This window comes from Taudactylus pleione, unplaced genomic scaffold, assembly GCF_031769625.1.
Source record: "Taudactylus pleione unplaced genomic scaffold, aTauple2 ptg000090l, whole genome shotgun sequence".
NCBI classification, from domain to species: domain Eukaryota; kingdom Metazoa; phylum Chordata; class Amphibia; order Anura; family Myobatrachidae; genus Taudactylus; species Taudactylus pleione.
In genome coordinates this window covers 9,434,771-9,458,049 of record NW_028284492.1, presented here as the reverse complement: position 1 = coordinate 9,458,049, position 23,279 = coordinate 9,434,771, and the positions used below count along the sequence as shown (strand labels likewise).

Sequence of the window (23,279 nt, the reverse complement as noted above, 5' to 3'; positions counted from 1 at the left end):
TACTAAATAAAACCATTATATACTGGTGTAATCTTCTCAAACTGGAGATAGCTTGGTTTACCTTCTGATCGCCCTTTTCATCCTCATCCTCTGAAGGAACGGTCTGACGTCTGGCACATTCCAGTTTCAAGAAGGTCTGTACGTCAGGGCTGCGAACAAAAGACCCAAACGTTGGATAGTGCTGTTACAGGCTTACAGAATTATCCTTTATTTATACAGTGCCAACATATTCCACAGAGCTGTACAGTCAGAAACCTTTACTCAGACACATCAGTACCTGGCAGAAAATCTGCTGCTGCCTCACAGGTCCAAGGTAAATATCGGTCAAATATATTCACACTTCAAAAAGTAAATCATGTCCCTTATTCTTAGAAACCTTATTCAAAAAAGTTCCAGCTGAAATGTATAATCACCCATGACCGTACTCCATGTATATTGTTACACGCTGCAGATGTGATCCACAAGCTGGGACAACCTTTCACTCACACAACTTTAAATATAGGAAATTGCCTTTTCAGTAGAGTAGTAGAGGCATACTTTGCATAGTGACACCGAGCCAAAACCAGTTAGACTAGAGTGGCAAAGAGGTGCAGTCCACTATAGGATGTTCGAGGTGGAGTGGAGGTGTTAGTGTGAAAGAGTTAAATAAAGATTGGATTCGAAACATAGGTATGTAGGGATTGAATATATCCATTATATATGAATATATCCAACAGAGAAATAACACATTTAAGTGCTGAATATTCTTTCAAATAGACCAGTGTCTTTCAACCACTGTGCACTGGCAAATGTGCCGTGGCAGTCAGCTCAGCGCTCTTGTACAGTACAAGTGTAGTTTGTTTTATTCCTGTGGAGGCCAATGTAGTGAGTTTTATTCCTGTGGAGGCCAATGTAGTGAGTTTTATTCCTGTGGAGGCCAATGTAGTGAGTTTTATTCCTGTGGAGGCCAATGTAGTGAGTTTTATTCCTGTGGAGGCCAATGTAGTGAGTTTTATTCCTGTGGAGGCCAATGTAGTGTGTTTTGTTCCTGTGCAGGCCAATATAGTGAGTTTTATTCCTGTGCAGGCCAATGTAGTGAGTTTTATTCCTGAGGAGGCCAATGTAGTGAGTTTTATTCCTGAGGAGGCCAATGTAGTGAGTTTTATTTCTGTGTAGGCCAATATAGTGAGTTTTATTCCTGTGGAGGCCAATGTAGTGAGTTTTATTCCTGTGGAGGCCAATGTAGTGAGTTTTATTCCTGTGGAATCCAATGTAGTGAGTTTTATTCCTGTGGAGGCCAATGTAGTGTTTTTTATTCCTGTGGAATCCAATGTAGTGTTTTATTCCTGAGGAGGCCAATGTAGTGTTTTATTCCAGTGGAGGCCAATGTAGTATTTTATTCCTGAGGAGGCCAATGTGTGTGTATTTTTTTATATGGAAGCAAATGCGTATGTTTTTTCATTGGTCATGCACACCGCATAGCCAAGTATGCCTTTGCAATTTTATAATCTTGTGTAGCGTGCCTAGAGTTGAAATGGGTTGAAAAATCACTGAAATAGCCTTTACAGGTTTGGAAATTGCCTTGGTACCCTGTCATGATTCCCTGGCTCACTTGTGGAAGTCGGCATATCTGCTGCTCACCCAAAGTTGGAAAAAAATATGAGATATGGTAAGAACTTACCCTTGTTATCTCTATTTCTACGAAGTCCATAGGGTTCCACAGGATACCTTGGGGTATAGGTGTGACGTCAGTCGCAGGGCACCAAAGAGTTAAGCTTTCAGCCTCCCAGGATGCACTAGGTCCCCCTCCTATACCCCGCCCCCGGGCCAAGGCACCTCAGTTAGTTACCAAGCCATAGGCCGGAGGAGGAGAAGGAAGAGAGAGAACAAAGATCTGGACACATACAAGAATCATATTCTCACCAGAGGGAGACGGAAAACCGGTGACCAGAGCAAAGCCCATCTGCAGCACAGGTGCGACAGGGCGGGAGTCCTGTGGAACCCTATGGACTTCGTAGAAATAGAGATAACAAGGGTAAGTTCTTACCATATCTCATATTTTCTACTTCAGGGTCCATAGGGTATCCACAGGATACCTTGGGGATGTCCCAAAGCAGTATCCTTTAAGGGTGGGGACACTCCTGTGCAGAAAGGAGAATCCGCCGCCCGAAGGAAGCATCCTGAGAGGCGAAGGTGTCAAACCTGTAATACCTCACGAAGGTATGGACAGAAGACCACGTAGCAGCCTTGCAGATCTGAACTGCCGAGGCACCACGTCGAGCTGCCCACGAAGGACCCACAGACCTAGTGGAATGAGCCTTCAGAGAAGGAGGGACCGGTAGGCCTTCATGAAGATAAGCTTCAGAAATAGCCATACGGATCCAGGCTGCCAAAGTTTGCTTTGAAGCAGGCCAACCCTTTTTACAGAAGCCATAGAGGACAACAAAGCGTCCGACTTCCTAAACAAAGAAGTGCGGTCAACATAAGTCCTTAAGGCCCGCACAACATCCAAAGAGGCCTCACCCACGGAAAGACCCGGTGAGTTAAAGGCCGGAACAACTATTTCCTCGTTAACATGAAACTGGGAAACAACTTTGGGAAGAAACTCGGGCCGAGTGCGGAGCACTGCCCTGTTCCCATGAAAAACCAAGAAAGGGGGTCTACAAGAAAGAGCTCCTAACTCAGAAACACGTCTGGCTGAAGCAACGGCCAGAAGGAAAACAGTCTTAGCTGTTAGCCATTTAATATCCACTGAGCCCAGTGGTTCAAACGGCGGTCCTTGGAGAGCCCTCAGGACCACAGCCAAATCCCAAGGCGCCACAGGTGGAACAAAGGGCGGCTGAATACGGAGAACACCTTGCATAAAGGTGCGCACATCCGGGATTGTAGCAATCCTACGGTGAAACCAGACAGATAGGGCCGAAACCTGTACCTTCAAAGAAGCAAGGCGAAGCCCATGATCTAGTCCCGCTTGCAGGAAGGCGAGAATCCAAGACAGACGAAACTCCCGCGGTGCATAACCTCTCGGTCGACACCACTGGAAGAACGTATGCCACACGCGATGGTATATCCTCGCGGAAGACGGTTTCCGAGCTCGTAACATGGTACGCACCACAGAGCTGGAAAACCCCCAGGACCTCAGCATGGCCGTCTCAACAGCCACGCCGCCAAAGACAGCCGAGTCAGGTCCGGGTGAAGACAAGGACCCTGAGACAGAAGGTCCGGTCGTAGCGGCAACCGCAGAGGACTGTCCACGGACAGACCCTGAAGGTCTGAGAACCAGTGCCGTCTGGGCCACGCGGGAGCTATCAACAGGAGCGTCCCTCCTTCCTGTTTGAATTTCCGGATTACCCGTGGAAGAAGGGAGACCGGAGGGAACAGGTATGCGAACCTGAACGTCCACCGGACGGACAGAGCATCCACCAGAGACGCCCCTTCGTCTCTTGTGCGAGACCCGTACACCGGCAACTTGTTGTTGTGCCGGGACGCCATGAGGTCGATTTCTGGAAGACCCCACCTGTCCACCAGTAGTTGAAAAACGTCCGGGTGCAGGGACCATTCCCCTGGATGAACGTCCTGGCGACTTAGAAAGTCCGCCTCCCAATTTAGCACTCCCGGGATGAAGACCGCTGATATGGCCGGAAGATTGCGCTCCGCCCAAACCAGGATCCGAGAGACCTCTACGAGAGCCGCCCGACTGCGAGTTCCTCCTTGCCTGTTTATGTAGGCCACGGTGGTAGCATTGTCCGACTGGACCTGCACCGGGTGACCCTGGAGAAACCGCTGTGCCTGCAGGAGAGCATTGAAGACCGCACGGAGTTCCAAGATATTTATTGGAAGCTCCGCTTCTGTCGGTGTCCACCTGCCCTGGAACAAGTGTGGACCCGAAACTGCTCCCCAGCCCCGAAGACTGGCGTCCGTTGTCAACAGGACCCAATTTGGAACCCAGAACGGACGTCCCTTGTTGAGGTGGGTCGTCTTTAACCACCACGCAAGGGACAGGCGAACCTCCGGGGTGAGCACAATCGTCTGGAACTTCAGAGACTGAGGCAGCCCGTTCCACTTGGACAGGATCAGGTGCTGCAGAGGTCTGGAGTGAAACTGGGCGTATTCCACCATGTCGAACACCGACACCATGGAGCCCAGTAACCTCATCGCCGAGTGTAAGGACACCCGGCGGCTGTGCAGACAACTGCGCACCCTTGACTGTAAAGCAGAGATCTTGTCCTCCGTCACGAAGATCCTTTGCTGTCCCGAGTCCAATAAGGCTCCAAGATGCAGAATCCTCCGAGACGGGATTAGAGTGGACTTCTGCCAGTTGATTAGCCAGCCGTGCCGTTGCAGCAGTGCAATGGTCAGGTCCAAGTGGTGTAACAGGAGCTCTGGAGATCCTGCCACCAATAACAGGTCGTCCAAGTACGGCAACATGCGGACTCCTTGCAGCCGCAGAGAAGCCGCCATGACCGCCATAGCGTCCTGTATGTCCAATGACACCATGTAGTCCCCAGGTTCCAGCGCCAGAATGATGGACCGTAGGGTCTCCATCCGAAACTTCGGGACCCGCAAAGACTTGTTGAGTGCTTTGAGGTTGAGAATCGGATGATATGACCCATTGGGTTTCTGTACCAAAAATAGATTTGAATAGAAACCCTGGCCCCTCTGGGAGAATGGAACAGGCACTATAACTCCAGCCTGGAGCATAGTGTGCAATACCTTCCGCAGCTCCGTAGCCTTGTTCCGGTCTGATGGTAGACCCGTGGTGAAGAATCGAGCCGGGGGTCTGTGCCGGAAGGAGAGGGCGTACCCGTGAGAGACCACCTCCAGAACCCAAGTGTCTGTCGTAGTGAACGACCAACACCGGGAGAACTGCAGCAGGCGGCCTCCCACCCTGGGATCCCCCAAGGGGAGACCCGGACCGTCAGGCCGCAGGCTTGTCATCTGGCTTGGGGGCCGGACGTCTGGTACTCCATGCCTGTTTCCGGGGCTTGACCGATTTCTTAGGGCCAGCCTGTCGAGGAAACGACTGTGGTTTGGGCCTGCCCTGGGCCCTAGATGACCGAAAGGACGATGGTCCAGAACCAGAAGGAGCAGCGGCCGACGGGAGACAAGCAGATTTGGCTGCCGCCAGCGTGGCCACAATCTTATCCAGATCCGGACCGAAGAGAACTTCTCCGGTAAACGGCAACGCTTCCAGACCTTTCTTGGATCTGCGTCCGCCTTCCAGGATCGCAGCCACAAGGTGCGACGAGAAGCTACCGCTGCTGAAGAAATTCTAGACACCAGAGTACTAATGTCTAGAGCCGCCTCGTTGATGTAGGTGGCCGAATCACGGAGATTGCCAATCAACTCCGCCTGTTCGGCCGGACAGTCGGATTCAAAAGAAGCCTCTAATGAATCCGCCCAGCGCTCCATCGCTCTGGCAACCCAGCAAATGGCCATAGCCGCCGTGCTGCCCCCCCTGCAAGGGAATAAGCGGACTTCAGGCAGATTTCTACCTTGCGGTCCGTAGCATCCTTAAGGGAGGACATGGATGGCATCGGCAATGTGGCACTACGGACAAGACGGGTCACGTGAGAATCCACCTGTGGAGGGGATTCACACTTAGCAAAATAATTATCCGCGAACGGATAAGCCACCGCCAGGCGTCTCTGCGGCTGGTATCTTTTGCCAGGTTGTTTCCACGCCTCCTCTAAATGGTCCACCAACTGACCCGAAAGAGGAAAGACTGTGGCATCGCCCTTCACATCTTTGAAAAAGGCATACTTAGATTTAGCCGCTGGGGGAACTTCGTCCTCAATCACCAAGGCTGTGCGGACCGCCCGAATAAGTCCAGCAATATATACTTTGGACTTAGCATCAGCGTCCTTAGTATGGAAAGGTTCCTGATCGTAAGGATCCAGAATCTCCCCATCATCAGACGTCCCTTCGTCATCCTCATAAGGAGCGGACAGAGACGCCACCGGCCTTTTATGAGGCCGCATCACAGACTCCCCTTGCAACACATCCGACAAGTGCTGTACAGAACTCGTCAGGGAGTTAACCCACGCTGGCTCCTGAGAACCCGGGAGCGGGGAAATAGGGAGACTGTGGGGTACCACCAATTGTCGTGGGAACCCCTGCATGGGTGACGACACCACAGACTGCTGGGACAAACCCATCGGAGTAAACGCGGGCTGCGGAGCTAACTTGCCCACTAAAGCTGTTAACGCCTGAGCGAAACAAGCCCAGGGCGGCTCCTGTACCGGTGCTGTAACCGTAATAGGCCGCGCCATGGACAAACACTGCCGGCAAAGGCCCTCCGCGCTACCCTCCCCCTCCGCTAACGGTACTTTGCACGTGGTACACTGTAGCCGGAGGGGAAAATCACTTTCAGACATGATGGCACCACGTATGTGACCTCTCTCACCAATTAAGTATTAAATAGGCGAGAGACCACCCTGCAGCACCGCACCGCAAGGGCTTTAGCAGAAAGAACAGGGACAGTAATAAAGCTGACAGTTTAGAGAAGAAAAGTTACAGGCAGCGCTAGCACAGTCACATACAATGCAGAGAAATAACAATTCCTGCACTAACAGCGCTGATCACTCAACTACACAGACACAGGGCCTGGTAGGACACAGCGCTGAATACACAGACCTGAGCCACAGCGGAGGAGAGGTATGCGGGGGGACCCAGACCACGATGCTTCCTTCCAGACTTCCAGCAGCGTTCACCATGCGTTGCAGAGAAGATGGCCGCCGAGGAGCAGAGAGAAGCTGGCCTGGGGGAGGAGCGCTGACACAGGACCAGTCAGCACAGTGCAGAGAGGGCTGTGTGCAGCGGGGGAGGCGCCGGCTGTGAGACAGGGAAGGCGCGCTCCCCTGGCATGCATTTAACCCCTGGGACGCCGCAGCGCTACCGCTCTGCTGCGGTCCGCTGTCCCAGGGGGTAGTGGAAGCGCAGGTTGGTCGCCTGGCTCCACGCTGCAGCCAGTCCCCAGGGAGCCCCCTGCCTGGGGACTTAGGACCATGTGATCAGCGGGGACCCACCGCGGGACCCCGCTGCTTACCTCTGTCCCCCTTGAATCCGGCCATGGTCCGGAGCATCTGGGGTCACCGCTAGCTGTGACCCCAGACGCCCACCAGCATCCCCGGATCAGTACCGGCGTTCTGGTACCGGCGGGGTGTAGGGAAGACAGCATGGACGTCAGGACTGACTGTCCATGCTGTTCATCCAGATGTGCAGCCACAGCTGCATGAAGAAAAAGCTTCAGGGGCTCTTCTAGCCCCCACTCCAACAGGTGCACCCGACTCCGGCCGGGCACCAAACTAAACTGAGGTGCCTTGGCCCGGGGGCGGGGTATAGGAGGGGGACCTAGTGCATCCTGGGAGGCTGAAAGCTTAACTCTTTGGTGCCCTGCGACTGACGTCACACCTATACCCCAAGGTATCCTGTGGATACCCTATGGACCCTGAAGTAGAAATTAAGATAATTATGGGGAATACAAAGCCAACAGAATAATAATAATGGTAACCCACCAGTAGTGGTATCTGACACGTGGCATTCTGCCCTGAGAGACACAGAGTGACTACTACAGAAGATTGTGAAGCTGCTTGGGCAGGGACCACATTATCCTGTATTCTACAGTCTGAACTGTTTCCCCACTAACTTATCATATACACTGCTATAGTGTGTATTGTATATACACTACATGCTGCCACACACGTTCCCCCTCAGGAGCCTTAAACTATATTATTCCTCTTGTCCTAGCATTACATCTAAAACACAAGTGCATAAAGGGCCTGATTCAGAGTTGGGAATAGAGAGAGAGATAGTACTTAACTGTGTACCTGAGTAAACCATGTTGCAATGCAAGGGGTGTAAATACATACAAATTTTGCATCTAGTGTAAATACTGGCTGCTTTTGTATGTAGCCAACAAATACTGCACAGCTTTATTATTACACTGCACTTTAGATGTCAGTTTGGACACCTCCCTCCCAAACCTAAAAATGGGTTGTTTTACATTTAAATGTCTTTATTGACAAATCAATATAGGGATTAGAACAGGGAAGTAAAAAGTCCTTTCACAAACCTGTGTACACCTAAACACACATACATTGTTCTGAGTACAAAGGCATTAGATCCCTTTGAAAATAAATTTGAGAAGTGCTTTAGGGCAAAGTACCCCTTAATCATAGAATTTTACCAAATGTCCTTTAATATCTAAATGTTTTATATGTTTATGAATACTTATTACTATATACATTGTGTTTTTTTATTGAGCTATTCCAGAACAAAGGGAAGAATGATCACAGTCACAAAATATATAACAATGCTTAAAAAAAACACAGAAAATTTGTAACTATAAATCTGCATTTTAAGATGCTTCCTACTACAGTAAACTGTTATTTTGAAGAACTGCTGAATCCTGAATCACCCATTACAGCTGGCTGGGGACCCCTTGGGATACGCAAACACCAGGCTGAGAAACCCTGTTCAATAGCAATTTCTTGCCCAGAAAACCATTCCCCCTGTTTCATAACTTTTTGGTGCTGTTGTAATGGCACTCAGGTATGATTTTATCTCACCATTAAAGCTTGGAAGCTCAGATTTATAAATACAAACAAGAAACACCCTATGTATGGGTACAAGTGCTTCTACCACTATATCATACTTAATATTTATTGATGAAAATAAAGAACATACAATATACATAAACTCTTATCTAATAACTATGGGGCAGGGACTGATGTGAATGGCCAAAATATTGTATGTACAGCGCTGCGGAATATGTGTGCGCTATATATATATAACTGGTAATAATAATCTTTTAAGGTTAATCAGTATTATGCAGTGTTGTAAAATCATACAATGCTATCACTGAACCTGCTTTGCAATAATTGTCCGTATTGTCCTGTACGTATCTATTCTTTAGCATCATGGTACAAATAGTAATAGCCTTTATCTTACTGCACCAGATTTGACTTATTAAGCTACCTACACAATATATAATTATTGGGCCGATTTGCGAATAATCGCCCGGGTAATCGGCCTCAGTTATTGTATAGTGTCTAATAACGATCGTTTCACAGATAAAAGGTAAGAAAACATCCACAAACGCATTCCTTTTATTACCCGATTTGTCGGTCAAGAATGAAAATCTCGGCCTCAAATTCCTGATATCGAGTGTGTATATTTTCAATACTCTGCCCATATTTTCTATGTTCTCCTGTCTCTTGTGGGTGGACATATGCAAAATCAGTGTGGTGTGGTGAAATATCACTAGCTTCTATGGAAATATTGCATAATGTGTAGCACAGATATTAGGGCAGGCAATTTTCCAAAACATCGTCTCGTTCCTCGTCCCGATCAAAAAAATCTGACAGCAGTGTGTAGCTAGCATAAGGATAGTTAGAATGCTAGTGTTTGGTTGGTTGCAATGGGTTACCATGTTATTACTCATTCAGTTTATGTTACAATAGGTCACCATAAATATATACATTCTTAATTAGCCATCTTGCATTGTGAATGGGCACGCCACACCACCCAACATCCCTGTATTACACCTTTTAGGAATAAAAAATAAATTAAATTACCCCATGAATTAAAGTGTAACCCGAGGCCTACATGTTGGATACAGCTCTATAGTAACTGTAATAATATGTACAGTACGTCATAAAAACATAGAACTCTCACTCATTCACAGTGCAGGAGGTCAGGCCTAGTCAATGCAATAGCTTTCTTTTAACACTTTGGGGTCTATTTACTAAGCAGTGTAAGGAGACAGAGCGAAAAGTGATAAGGTGCCAGCCAATCAGCTCCTAACTGCCATCTCACAGGCTGTGTTTGAAAAATGACAGTTGGGAGCTGATTGGCTGGTACCTTATCACTTTTCACTCTGTCTCCTAACACTGCTTAGTAAATAGACCCCTAAAGCTTGATATAGTGAACAGCACATGGTAACAGGCGAGGGAAAATCCATATACTCACTATAAATGGGAGTCCCAGTCCATATTGGATTCTGTCTTACTGTAGCTTTTAAGAGGAATGGCATAAAAGTTGCTGTAGCCAGTGAGGGAGATTACAGTCTGCTGCACGTGTCAGCAACTAAAGACACAGCAAGTCAGACAATAACCTGTCTTCAGCTTTTACAATCTCACTTCCCACAAACTTCAAGGGAGGGAGAAGGACTGATCTAAACAAGTCATGTTTACACAGCCTGCACATGAGGGGGCTTACTAAACAGGTTTGGTTACTTGCATTCCTAATGGTGATTTAAGCCCACTTAGATGTTCGAGACTCATTACTGAGCGGTTTTCAGAAAGTAATTTGTATTTGACATAACATAACATGCAGGGCTGGCCCTGGGCATACAGATGTGTCCTCATACATCTAGCTTCCTTGCGCATTAAACAGTCTTTCTAATCGCGCAATGCCGTGGCGTGACTCAGTAGCGCCGAGCGTCTTTCATGCAACTTTTTACCTTCAAATGCGTCTTATTCACACAGTGATGCGAATAGCTAGCACAGGCAGCTTCTGCTGATCAAGCAGCATGCCCATGTTCTCTGTACGACTGCGGGTGTACCAGCATGCAAAATGCTACGTCACAGTGTTACAGCCGCTGACACTGTAACGTAGCATTTCACATGCCAGATACACCCACAGATGCACTGATAATGTAAGGATGCTGCATATCACTTTAATCAGCAGAAGCTGCCTGTGCTAGCTATTTGCGTCACTGTATGAATAAGACGCATTTGAAGGTAAAACGTCGCACGAAAGACGCTCGACGCTACCGAGGCATACAGAGCTCCCGTGTTATGCGTGGCGCAACTTGTAGTGCATGGAGGATAGATGTGGACACATCTGTAGTGAGTGCCTGGGGCGCCATTGCTCCAGGGGGCACAGCGACCTAACCCCATATTGCCGAGCATACAGGAGAAGTTGCCAAGAGATGTGACCAGAATAAAGCAGTGATGTAACGCTGCTGCTGGGAGAGGTCACGTCTGCCGGCGGCTCAGTCGTGCGTCTCTCCATCAGTGCACCTTTCCAGACTGACTCAGGATTACTCATATTTCTACAATGGCTGAACACCACTAATTGTCCAAGCCTACTTGTGCAATGCGCTGTGGGTCCTGTCATAATTAGGTAATTCTTCATGTGTTCTGGGTGTAGAAATATGGCGGCTACCACAGTTGGAAATAGCTTTTCCAAACAAGTTCTGTGGATCCTTGTAGTGCATAGTTTCTGGGATAGGACAGGGGCTCTGTGGAAAAAGCTCAAAAGTCATGCAGAGATCGTGATGATCCGGGTCTCCCTTGTGATCCCATGACTGTCCTGTCTGTACCAATGGGTCAGAATTGCAACATACTTTCCCACTCTCCCGAAAAATCCAGGAGGCTCTCAAATTTATTGATGGGGATTATTAATACTATAGACAGACACACACACACACACACACACACACACACACACACACACACACACACACACACACACACACACACACACACACACACACACACACACACACACACACACACACCTCTCTCTCTCTTCACATACTACTGACCCTAGGCCAACATTGCTGTGTGACTGGATTACATAGCCCACCAAGAACCTCTGCACTCTGGCTGGACTATTATGCTGTAGGCAGCATCCGTCCTTGTGTATCAATGCCTATTTCCCTATAGATTGCAAGCAGGGCCCTCTTACCTCTAGTCAATATTATTATTATTAATTATAATAATAATAATAATAATAATATCTTACATTTGCAGCAGGTGAAGACATATTGAAATACACATTGGGGTCAATCCTTTCAAGTGCAAAGGGTGTGAGTTGACGTTGCAGCAGAGTTAAAACGCCAGCAAATGACCAGCACCTCGCACCCTTCGTGGCCTGCAACTAGCCCGAATTCGCTGAATTTTGTTCATAGCCCTATGGGGATACGAGCAAAATTCAGCGAAACCGGGCTGCCGTAAATTGCGGCCATTGCCGCGATGACTCGCACCGGCGAGAATAACGCAGCTAATAGGATTGACCCCATTGAGTAGTAGAAAACAGTACAGAACAAAGTTTAAATTAATAGTTCACTAATAATGTGTTTACATTGCAAAAACAGTTACACTGACAAGGAGTAAACATAAGTGGTAATTTGCTTTTTATTCTCCAAGGTCAGAGAGATGTGATCAGGGTGAGGGGGACATGCATTCTATACTGTGACCATTAGAAAACACTGTAAAATAAAGAGACAGACTGCTCACATGCATTCTATGCTGTGACCATTACAAAACACTGTAAAATAAAGAGACAGACTGCTGTATATGCGCAAATCATGTGAACCCTTCGGCTGATAAACAGACAGCCTATCAACCCAAATATCCTGCTGCCCCCAGGGCTATCCACAGGAGTGGAGAACTTGTGAAACAACTTGAATACTTGTAGTGGGAGCAAGTAGTCAGCATATAAAATTGTACAAGTCTGTTTGTCTAGAGCTGTTTTCACTTTCAGCAGAAGGATCCAGCACTGAAAATGTCCCAAAACAAATAATGATCAGCAGTCAAAATATTTAGTAGAATATTTATGGGGCCAGAAAATAATAGGCCACATTTTTATGAAATTGCCAGACACACCTAATATCAAATCTTATCCTTTTGATACTCTACGCGGAATTAGCGCTTACAGTGACTCGGTCGCATTAATTTCAGTGAACAGGACTAAACTGACTGGTGTGTAAGCGTAAAGCTACCAAGGCGCAAGTGGTGCTACTGGAGCCAATAGATTCCACCCGCAAACATCTTTGTTTGCTTTAATCGGTATTAAAAAAGGCTTGAAAAAACTAGCTCTTTTTGGCACTACAAGTCCCAGCAACCCCTAACAAAAAGACTGTATAATGAATGGGGAGCACTTTTGATTAAGGCAGAGGTTTCAATGACTTGCACGATCCACATGGCAAAGAGTGTGTAACTTTACTACTGCACTGACCTTAGGGGGGGGGATGGTTATGGATGGTATGGCAGCCCATTAGTCATAGAAGAAAATACATTTCTGCCGCTCAGTGCCATATTTGGTAACGTGGAGTCTTTCCCCTGAATAAGAGTACAGATGGCTCTGATATGCCGCTGCACGCTGAACAGTGTGGCATGTGCCAATGTCCGACAGATCATTAAATAGTAGGTGCCAGTGCACAGAAGGCTTTTGGAAAGTGGTTGCATGTCAGACATGACAGGTAAAACACAGCCAAAGCCTAACATTGTATTAAGACTTTCAGAATGTCTCCCAATATCAGCATGTAGTGCATACAGTCTACAAAAGATTTTCAAACCCAACATGATTATGTAACTTCTTAACCGGGAGGATTACACAACCTGCACAGCCAGGACCTACAGAGCTTTTGAATTTGTAGAGAATGCCCATATTATTTTGAAAGCACTATATTAAGAAGAATGAAAGTTACCGATTGGTTGCATCAATGATTAAATGTTATCCTATATTAGCTACAGCATACGTTTTGTGTTACAAGATATTACATGTTTTAATACAAACAGATATATGGGACGAGCCCTTGCAATCGTTCTCTCTGCATCAGCCTTATTCTAAGGTCATTACTACAAATGTCTGTAGCTCAGTTGTGTAAACTGATGAACGTAAAAAGGAGATAGAAACCCCTTTCACACCAAACTTATAACCCGGGTTATTGCTGGGGTAACCCAGCTCCTAGCTTGGTGCGAGAGTCAACCCGGGATGTGTGTCCCATGAATCCAACCCTTCTCGCTACCAGGGTTGAACCTGGCAATGACCCGGGTAATGATGTGGTGTGAGAGGCGCGACCTGGGTCATGTCATTTGACCCAGGTGACGCCTAAAATGAGCAGTCACCTTTTTATGACCTCATCTTTGTGAGAGTGAAAAGGGCCGACATGGGTTCAGTGTGAATAATAACCACTCAGGTCCAAGGTGTAGCGTGAAAGAAGTCTGACCCGTTTGGGACACTGGTTGGAACAGTGGGCCTGATTCAGAGTCGGACGCTCTAACCAGAGCGCTCGCTCTGAATCAGGGCCCTCCTACCTAAAAATGGAGCGGCCTCTTGGATGCTCGCATAGCTGTGGGTTACCACCCACAGCTTATGCGAGCGTCCATGATGATGGTCGCGATGGTGAAAACCATCGCGACCATCGGGCTTGCGACGAGACCCTGCGGTAGGGTCTCGCTGCCGCAAGCCCAGGAGTGCTTTTGGCTCTATCAGAGCCAAAATCACTCCCACTGACATCACTAGTGATGTCAGTGGGGCCGGCTCCAGACGGAAGGCGTTCCCATGGGAACGCCTCCGTCTGGGCAGCAACGCCCCCGGCACGCCCACCAAAGGGGGCGTGCTGTCAATCACCATCGACAGCACGCCCCCTTTGGTGCGAGACCCATAGCGACAGCTTGGCTGTCGCTATCTGGGTCTCGCGCATGCGCACGACGGAGCTCCCTCCGTCGTACGCATGCGCATTAGGGCACCATCGACCTGCTTGCAAGCGTCCTGCGCTCGCGAGCGGGTCTGAATTAGGCCCAGTGTTCAAAACCCAGGTCAGACCCGGCATTTTGGTGTGAAAAGGGTACGACTTTCTACCTCAGTATTCCATATTAAATTTACACATGGCATGGAGTACTACGGAAAATATTAATATGTAAATGGCAAATAAAAATGTCCTTACTGGCTGCATAATTCTGAATGTTGGAGTAAATTCTGGATAAATTCATTCAGTCCTGCTCTTCGCTGCTGAATAAATTCTGGAATGAGAAGTGAATGGCAAGTTATGACAAAGCTCTGCAAGCATTAGTAACAATACCGTGAATGACAAAAACTGCCCATCAGACAGTTGTAATATTTTGTATCTTTTAGGGTCATTATAAAACATTTATGCACATTGCTACTGTTCCTCCAAATCATCTGTCTGGCATCCAATTACAACACAATCACACCCACAGCAAATGTTCTTGCAACTTTTCCTGTTTTGTAGAGTTCCTCAGCCACAATGCACACAGGCCTGAGTACCCATTCCTCAGCTTGCAGCCCTGTAACCCAGACGGTGTTTACAGCAGTAACATGTTATTAAAAGGAACCCTGGAGTGACAGGTCTGAAGTCCTTGGCTGGGTAACACTGCGTCTCCACAGCAATTACCATTTTAGAGGATTTCTTGGCATGTAGCTGAAGTCTGCAGAGCCTGAAACCTGACAGTCTGTTGTTCACCTGCAGTAACAATGCAGCTTGTGTGACAGTTACAATAAATGTACCCCGTATTAGTACTGCTACAGAATTAATGGACAGCAGTCTCAAATATTTGTCCACCACACATAAAGGCTGTATCCATGGTGTGTGGAAGATCAGTACACTGCAAAAGAAATGAGGAGGTCAAGCTAATGGCTGGGTGCATCAAGCACCGCACTAATCTGTCCAGTCTACATTGCGACCAGCTCCTGCATCAGATTTTAGGGGACTGGAATAGTAGGGAATTTAAAAGTGTACATTTGTTTATTTTTACCTTATGAGTGAATCTAATACTGACCAAAATCACAATGGGCTTTTATACAGCATTTGGTAACTCGGCTAAACCATGGTGCACTGCAGGTGGGACAGAATTATCGCTGGGAAGGGACGAGGCGCTAGCTTAATTTTAAATTTCAGTATAAAAACAAAGCTGCCCGGTAGTTGGTCACTACATGCAAAAGCAATTAGTAGTTTCCCTACATGGAAAAAAAGAGACACGTGCACCCCTTGCACTGCAATATGGTTTATTCCAGGAGCGAATTGCTCTTCTCTTTGTTCCTAACTCTGAATAAGGCCAATGGGTCTGCTTCAGAGATAGACGCTGTAGCACAGCCTCCTGTGTCTTTTTACGCAAAAGCCGCAGAAGGTATCTTAAGTGAAATTAGCCATCGATGGTCTATGGCCATCCCTAGTTTGTGGAAGTGGCGAGATGGGCCTCATTTTACTTGCTGCCTCCGACTAGCCGGCTTTCCATGTTAATGCATCAATGGCACTTACTGTAGCTTCAAACACTTTTTTCAACTGCATAATTTTGCTTAATTAATTAGAATATTGTAGACAGACAGACAGAAAATAATAGAACTTCACGACCTGTGTAAATGATCAGTCATTTTTAAATATACAATATTTGATTTAAAAAAAAAAAAAAAAAATGGTTTATTAAAATAAACTAAAACGACAAAAAAACAATTATGGGTTGCTGTAGATGACAAAATCTTTGCATGAACGTTGTGGGCTTCATGATTTTAAATACCAACAATTAGAGATGAGCAGTTCGGTTTTACTCGCCGTTTTTGAGATCTGAACATAACCGTTATATTGGCTTTGCGAACTTGCGCTAATATGGCAAAAAGAACAGAGTCAAAACTGAACCACTCTTCATTATCAATAATAGATTTTAATAGAAATATTTTTTTTACCTTTATCAAAATTATCTCCAAAGATCCTCTTGGCAGGAATCTTGAAATTTATAGCTGGAAACTGTTTTTTAAGCTAGGAGAGTAATAAGATATCAGGACATGTACAGATATTGTTCTTGAGAAGTTATTACGCTTAATTCACTGTTTATACATAGACACCAGCACATCCATTGTGCAATTTTGCATAATAAAACCACAAGACTATTACTACCACTACCACAAATCTATACGAATATAAATAAGAATGCTATGTGTGTGTCTGTTTGTTCCAAGTTAGAGCCAAAACTACTGAACCAATTTTCATGAAATCCTTTTGTGTGGAAACTCCTAGAAATAACCTGCACTTTGTTTCATCTTGATCTGTCAAGTTAAATCTGAGCACTAACAAAAACTACATTTATTGACATCATCAATGCAAGAGATAGGTGAGGCACCATTCGCGCGGCTGGTAAGGGGTGGGCCCTATGCAAAGCAATACAACTAGAACACCTCCAATGAAAAAGAATATTGGCAGAAGCAATTTCATGGAGGGCTAAGCCACGGGCAACAGCTAGCTGCATATAAAGAAAAAACATAAACCAAAGTAATTGTGCACTGTAGCATCTGTATAGGGCCGTAACTAGGGTAGTGCGACCTGTGCCATGGCACCGCAGGACAAGGGGCGCTGTTCAGGCCTGCCAATTTTCTGTTTATCATTATTCTCATTTGTAGCTTCCTCTTATTTAATCCCCAGCATCTCCTGGCCTCCCCTATCTCTTCCCGAGGCCCTTGCCCATGAGGCCATTCCACTTATTTGGGTGCGGTATGTCCCTATTTGAAAAATTGGGGGCGCCAATGCTCTTTCTGGTACAGGGCACCAATAAGTCTAGTTACAGCTCTGCATCTGTATTTGTCATGCATGGAACGGCACACTGCAGCCAGAGAGAGCCTCTGCTAGAGACCCACAGGCATCCCCGCCTACTCATAGTGACAGCTTGACATAACGTGTACAGGGGTGGAGCCAGCTAAATTTTCACCCTGCTATGGCCCAGGGCAGTATATAGTGCAGCAATAAAAAAACAGGCAGCAAACTTACTGAACTTACCGTGTTATATAGTTTATCAAATTCTGCATACCGTCTAAGGACGAACCATTCGTTACCTCCTACAGTGACTAGAACTTTGTAAACCTGCCAAAACAAAACATCTCTTCAGGTCTGTAACAAACAAAGATCTTTAGTTACTGACAAATGGTGGATTTACTGACTGAAGGTCTTAAGCTGGGTACACACCTTACAGATATATCTGCAGCTCGAGTGATCTGCAGATGATGATTGTTCATACAACCTAAACAACCATCATCTGTCATCTAGCCGCGGGTCCCGCTGGCCGGGTGGCGTGTGCGTCCCCCTCCCCGCGTCCTCTGCTGCAAGTGTATGGGAGGTCGGCTGACCGCCCGTATACACATCACGATATATCTGCAGTCGTTTACAGACATATTGCTGGTACATACTGGCTGATGCACACAAGATATATTACAGATCAAGTGATCGGCCAATATATCTGCCAGTGAGTACCCAGCCTGACTTGGCAATAAAAGATCCAGCAACTTTATTATCTTTTTTTCCAGGTGGTTACTTGTATTGTGCTGTTATTATTATGTTACAGTACTATGTTTTTTTGAGCGCGAGAGCAAACCAGAGAACCAGGATAAAACTGAAACAAACAAAACAGCATGCAAACTTGTCTCAGATAGGGCACTTGCCTGTTAGGGTATATTCAATTGGTTGCAATTTAAAATAAAAAAAAGTTGCCTCACAGGATTTCTCCCTACAGGCGGCCGTTTCTGCTATACAATTGGGAGCGAGAATTTAACCCCGGTAATAAAATTAGCGAGGTTTTTTTTTTTTTTTTTTAAATCATGTCAGGAGCAGGTGCAAAGTTAGGAAAAATCACAGACTAATTAGGCAATTGGCAATTTTGAATTCGCTTAATTGGTTCAATAATTACATGACATGTTTGGGGTTAATAAAAAAAAAAAAAAAAGTGCCCTAAAATTATTACCAAACCAACTTTTTCATTTTTTTTAATGCACCCCAAATTTAACTAAAGTATGTATTTAAATGGAGAAAAATATCTTTTTATCAAATAGTTTGATAGTGGCCTCAAATTAGCCCAAAATAAAAACGTTCAGATTTTTTTTTACAACTTTTTCATTTGATTTGTATCTAAACAAAAAGAGTTTGCTTTATTATATAATAGGTTTCTTTGGGACAGTAATACCATTTTTACACCTAAATTCCGGGTCTGACCCGGAGTTGGAACAGTGTTCAAATCCGGATCAGACCCGGAATTTAGCCGGTGCCGACCCAGGACACTTCCGAGTCAGCGCCGTTCACACTGGAGTCGGGTCTGCATAGACCCAGCTTTTTTGGCCAGTGGCATAACTATAAATTTTGCTCCCCCATGCCAAAAAAGTTTTCAATAGTGCCCATTATGCAGGGCCCCCTGTAGCAGTGCCCCTTATGCAGGGCCCCCTATACAAGTGCCCCTTATGCAGGGCCCCCTATACTAGTGCCCCTTATGCAGGGCCCCCCTATACTAGTGCCCCTCATGCAGGGCCCCCCTATACTAGTGCCCCTCATGCAGGGCCCCCTATGCTAGTGCCCCTCATGCAGGGCCCTCTGTAGTAGTAAAGTTGTGCCCCCTGTAGTTGTGCCCCTTATGCAAAGCCCCTTAAAGTAGTGCCCATATGCAGTGCCCTATGTAGCTGTGCCCATATGCAGTGCCTCCTTAAAGTATTGCCGCTGTAGTTGTGCCCCCTGTAGTTGTGCCCTTTAAAGTAGTGCCTCTTGGAGCCGTGCCCCCTCCTCTCCCCAGTACTTACCTGACTCCGCGCGTCATCCGGGCTGTCACTTCTGCTGCCGTGCTGACTGGATCTAAATTGATCCAGCAGACGCGGCCGCGCAGGTTCCCCAGGTCACGGGTGACATCATGATGTCACCCACGCACTGTCTCACTGGGGACGCTGGCCTCTGAAGTGATCAGAGGCTTCCTTAGCTGTCCCTGGCGCCCCCAAGCCACCCGGCGCCTCCAAGCCACCTCGGGGTTAGTAGTTACGGCACTGTTTCTGGCGTTGAAGTGGACGCTTGGAGATGACGTCATCTCCAAGTGCCACTGAAGCCGGACCAATTGGACGGTATGCGGAGCGCTCCAGGTCATTGTGACCCGGAGTGCTCTGTTCACACTGGAGGGTTTCATGGGTTACTCCCGTGTTAAACCCTGCAAGTTACCTGGGTTGGATTGCCGTGTCACTCGACCCTGGCGATCCAACCCTCTCCCCTTTTACACCAAGGAGCTTCCCAGGTTAACCCTGCAATAACCCGGGATTTAGCTCCGGTGTAAAAGGGGTATAAGTAACATCTATACTGTTACCCAATATTTTTATTTTATTTGCCAGAAAAGTTACTGCATTTTTTTCAAATGGCTATAGCACTACGTTAATTAAAAAATGTTTGCAATAGCCGTAGTAATTTCCCCCGCAAAAAGCTTGCAGCCAATTGAATATGCCCCATAGAGAACATGCAAATTTAACACAGATAGGGCACTGACCTGGAATTGAACTCATGAATGCTATGAGGCAGCAATGCTAACCACTGTGACAGTGCTGACCTGTGGTGTTATTTGTTATATTCAGTGAATGAAGTGGAAGTTTTAGAAGTGGTGGTATGGAAAGTGTCAATTAATGGAATTTGATAGTTTTACAATCAAAGCATTAGGATAAATGACTGTATGGCATACCAATGTAGTTTAGGCTACTTGGACTACTAGTTATATGGCAAAAATAATCAACCATTTTACTTTTACAATTATCAATGACAAAGGCAATTACTTTGAGCGGACAGAGATTAATAATGTAGAAAAGTATTTGGACAGCAACTATGAAATGCATCACATCTGTGCTTCATGAAGTCATCAGATAATACATTAAGGGGCATAACAATTTTCAGGAAATCCCCCAAAAGCAGTAGTTTTCATGTGGTACCCGCAAATATGAAGTTTCACTGGATTGAATGTGGAGACCAAAGCAGATATTGGAGATATTTGCTGCAGTCCCCAGATTTTGATTGCAATAGCAGCATCTATAGGTTTATACAGAGGCTGCTAAAATGCCAAATTTACCAAGCATTCCGGAACTTGGCCCCAATAGCTAGCGCCATCTTCATATAGTGGTAGTCATTGTAGCCTACATACTGCAAAACTTTCTGGGAGAGCCTATCGGAGCCTCTATCCCTGGATATGATTTTATATGATCTATGGTAAATCCTAGCGATCCTTAATTTCTTCTTGCTGCCATAAGAGGCAAAAAAAAGATAATTATATTTATTGGGAACAATTCCTGATATTTCATAAATTTGCCCCTATAAGAGGTGAGGGGATGGAAGGATAGCTAGGCACAGAAAACTGCAGATACACACTGGACTAATATTCCATTCCTAGCACGTGTCATCACGACAATTGGTGAAACAGTTCATATGGACAGTTCTCAACTACCAGAATAGACAGTTATTTGTGTAAACTAATGGTCCAGATATATGCAATCCTCCTTAAAACTACCTACGGTAGGTAGAGAATGGTTTAATGGTATGTATTCTACATATCTATTCATATCAAGCTTCTGTTGAATTCATTATTTTCAGGCTAAACTTACTTTAAAAAAAAAAAAAAGATATTCCAGCCCTAATTGTAAAAATAAAACTGTGTGTCTGTGTCTCTCGGTCTGTGTGTGTATTGCCCGTGCTGTAATCCCATGCCTAGTGCCTTGGGGCTAGTTGCGATGATGCCACATACGGTAGCAGCATCGCGCCCAGCACAAGTCAGAAAATGCAGTAACCAAATTCCCTCTTTGTTTCCTTTTGATAGGCTGTCTCATAAAAATAAGCCTCAATATTCTTCCCTGTTGCTACATAATTATACTTTGCTAGAATATTCCTTCCAGCTGAATAATTGAAGAAAACTGAAGCATAAGTGATTCACACACAATTATCTTTTTCACTTCCATATGAGCTGCCACATAAGTAGCAATAAAATGGGACCACATTTTCTTTTCTTTTTTTTTTTAAATGAGCCTGGCTGATATAATCTATTTTCTTAGAAATTATATATTGTGACAGATTCTTATAGTTAGCAGACGGTTTGATTAAAATTTTAACTGGGTATTTTAATATTTTTATTAAGTTTTTGCCAGCAATATAAGATATGTTTTACATGATGGATATGATAGCCTTTTTTTATTTTTTTTGTCAAGTAAAATATTTTTTAAAATTAGGGACAACTTCTATTTAAAAAATACAATCTATATTTTTTTATATATTTTTATTAAGTCTGAAGTGTATCAAACAACAAAGCAGGTATATGCATCAATATACAAGTAAAAAATGTACACACAGTATAATTTGATATGCAAGAAAGTATGCAACAGATAACATTAAAAGATGCTTAACCATGCAGATGAGAACCTCCCCCCGACTAGTAAATGAGGGTTATGCTCTACAATCCTCAACTCATACCATGCTGTGGATGAGAAGCATTGGAAAAGTAATTGCTGTGTACGCAATGGGGATGTAGCAATATTTAAAAAAAATTGCTAACTCTAGATTCCTTGGACAAGGTAGTTTTCAACCACTCCATTCTATATAAGTAGAAACGTTTTTACGTAAATATAAGAGAAAGGGGACATACCTGATTGGATCCATACTTGAAGTATGGTCAGTTGGCAGCTGTGCTCAAAGCTAGTAAAACTACCACTAGAGACTCTCTGGCCCTGCTGCAAAATTCCCAATATGGCCCAAGCAGATTTGAAAGGTAAAACAAATTAACCAGGTGGTCAAAAGCAAATTTATGAACTTGAAGCTAAAATGCTCTAAGGGACAAGCCCATAGGCAATGGTAAAGATCTGCATTAGCATAATGGCATCTAGGACGATGATTAGAGGATGAAGAGCCCATCAAAAATCCCCAATGTGGGCTAATATATGTTCTGTGAAAAATATTGGCGGAATGATTCACTATAGGAACTAGCAGGTACAAGGCGGCAAGATTCAGATAAGGCCCTGAGTAAATTATCAATAGTTAAATCTGGAAAAGTAGTATAACCATTGGGGTAACCCTGTCCCAAGCACACCACAGTCTAGCTTAAACACACAAAAGTTATAACATAAGGAAATCGCACGTGGCAGGGAGGAGATTGGAACAAGAGTACATCGAAGGGATTTTTCCATTCTAGGTCTGAAAATGCCTAATGACCTTACTAGTGTAATGTCGAGCCTGAAGGAGTATGAAGAGAGAAACTCATACTTCTCTACCACCTGTTGGAATGTGAGGCCCTTCAGATGATTTATCCACTAAGCTGCCTATAGAGCAGATACCCTTCTACAAGCACATTATAAAAGTGCTAGCAGCTAGACCTATTTGGAATTCTGGAATATTTAAAAATGGGTGAATGGAATAACAGTATAATAAGCATTGGGGTGAGACTTGTGTGGCAATATATGACGTGTGTTCCAAAGGAGAGGATTCTCTTTCAACGATTGAGGAATTTCCGGGTCTTGAAGGTCGAGAAATTAGACCAAGTTCAAGTCAGAAAATATTGCCCACAAAGATAGAATCAGTATATAGAATTTGAGATGTGAAGCCAATGACGAAGATGGCGCAAAAGTTCTGCAAGGTTAGAGTGTGTATTATTGGGGAAATTGATATCCCTATTAGCTATTGTTTATTATGACTGAATGAGGTCTATTGTATTGGGCTATTAAAATGAAAGCATCAAAATCATTAATCTTTTTAGATTCTTCCAGAGTAATCAGAAGGGGAATTGATTAAAGAA

At 45.2% G+C, this 23,279-nt stretch overlaps 1 protein-coding gene across 1 annotated transcript in view; it reads right to left on the bottom strand.

Moving 5' to 3' along the window:
- The window catches only part of SGK3 (serum/glucocorticoid regulated kinase family member 3), an 86,795-nt gene that overhangs the window by 24,287 nt on the left and 39,229 nt on the right, over positions 1–23,279 (bottom strand). The window contains exons 3-6 of the mRNA XM_088469345.1: positions 17,501–17,584; positions 16,417–16,489; positions 14,663–14,738; positions 62–149 (exon numbers count right to left, since the gene is read on the bottom strand). Of these exons, the coding sequence (XP_088325471.1) occupies positions 62–149; positions 14,663–14,738; positions 16,417–16,489; positions 17,501–17,584 (321 nt within the window). The remainder of the gene's footprint in view (positions 1–61; positions 150–14,662; positions 14,739–16,416; positions 16,490–17,500; positions 17,585–23,279) is intronic.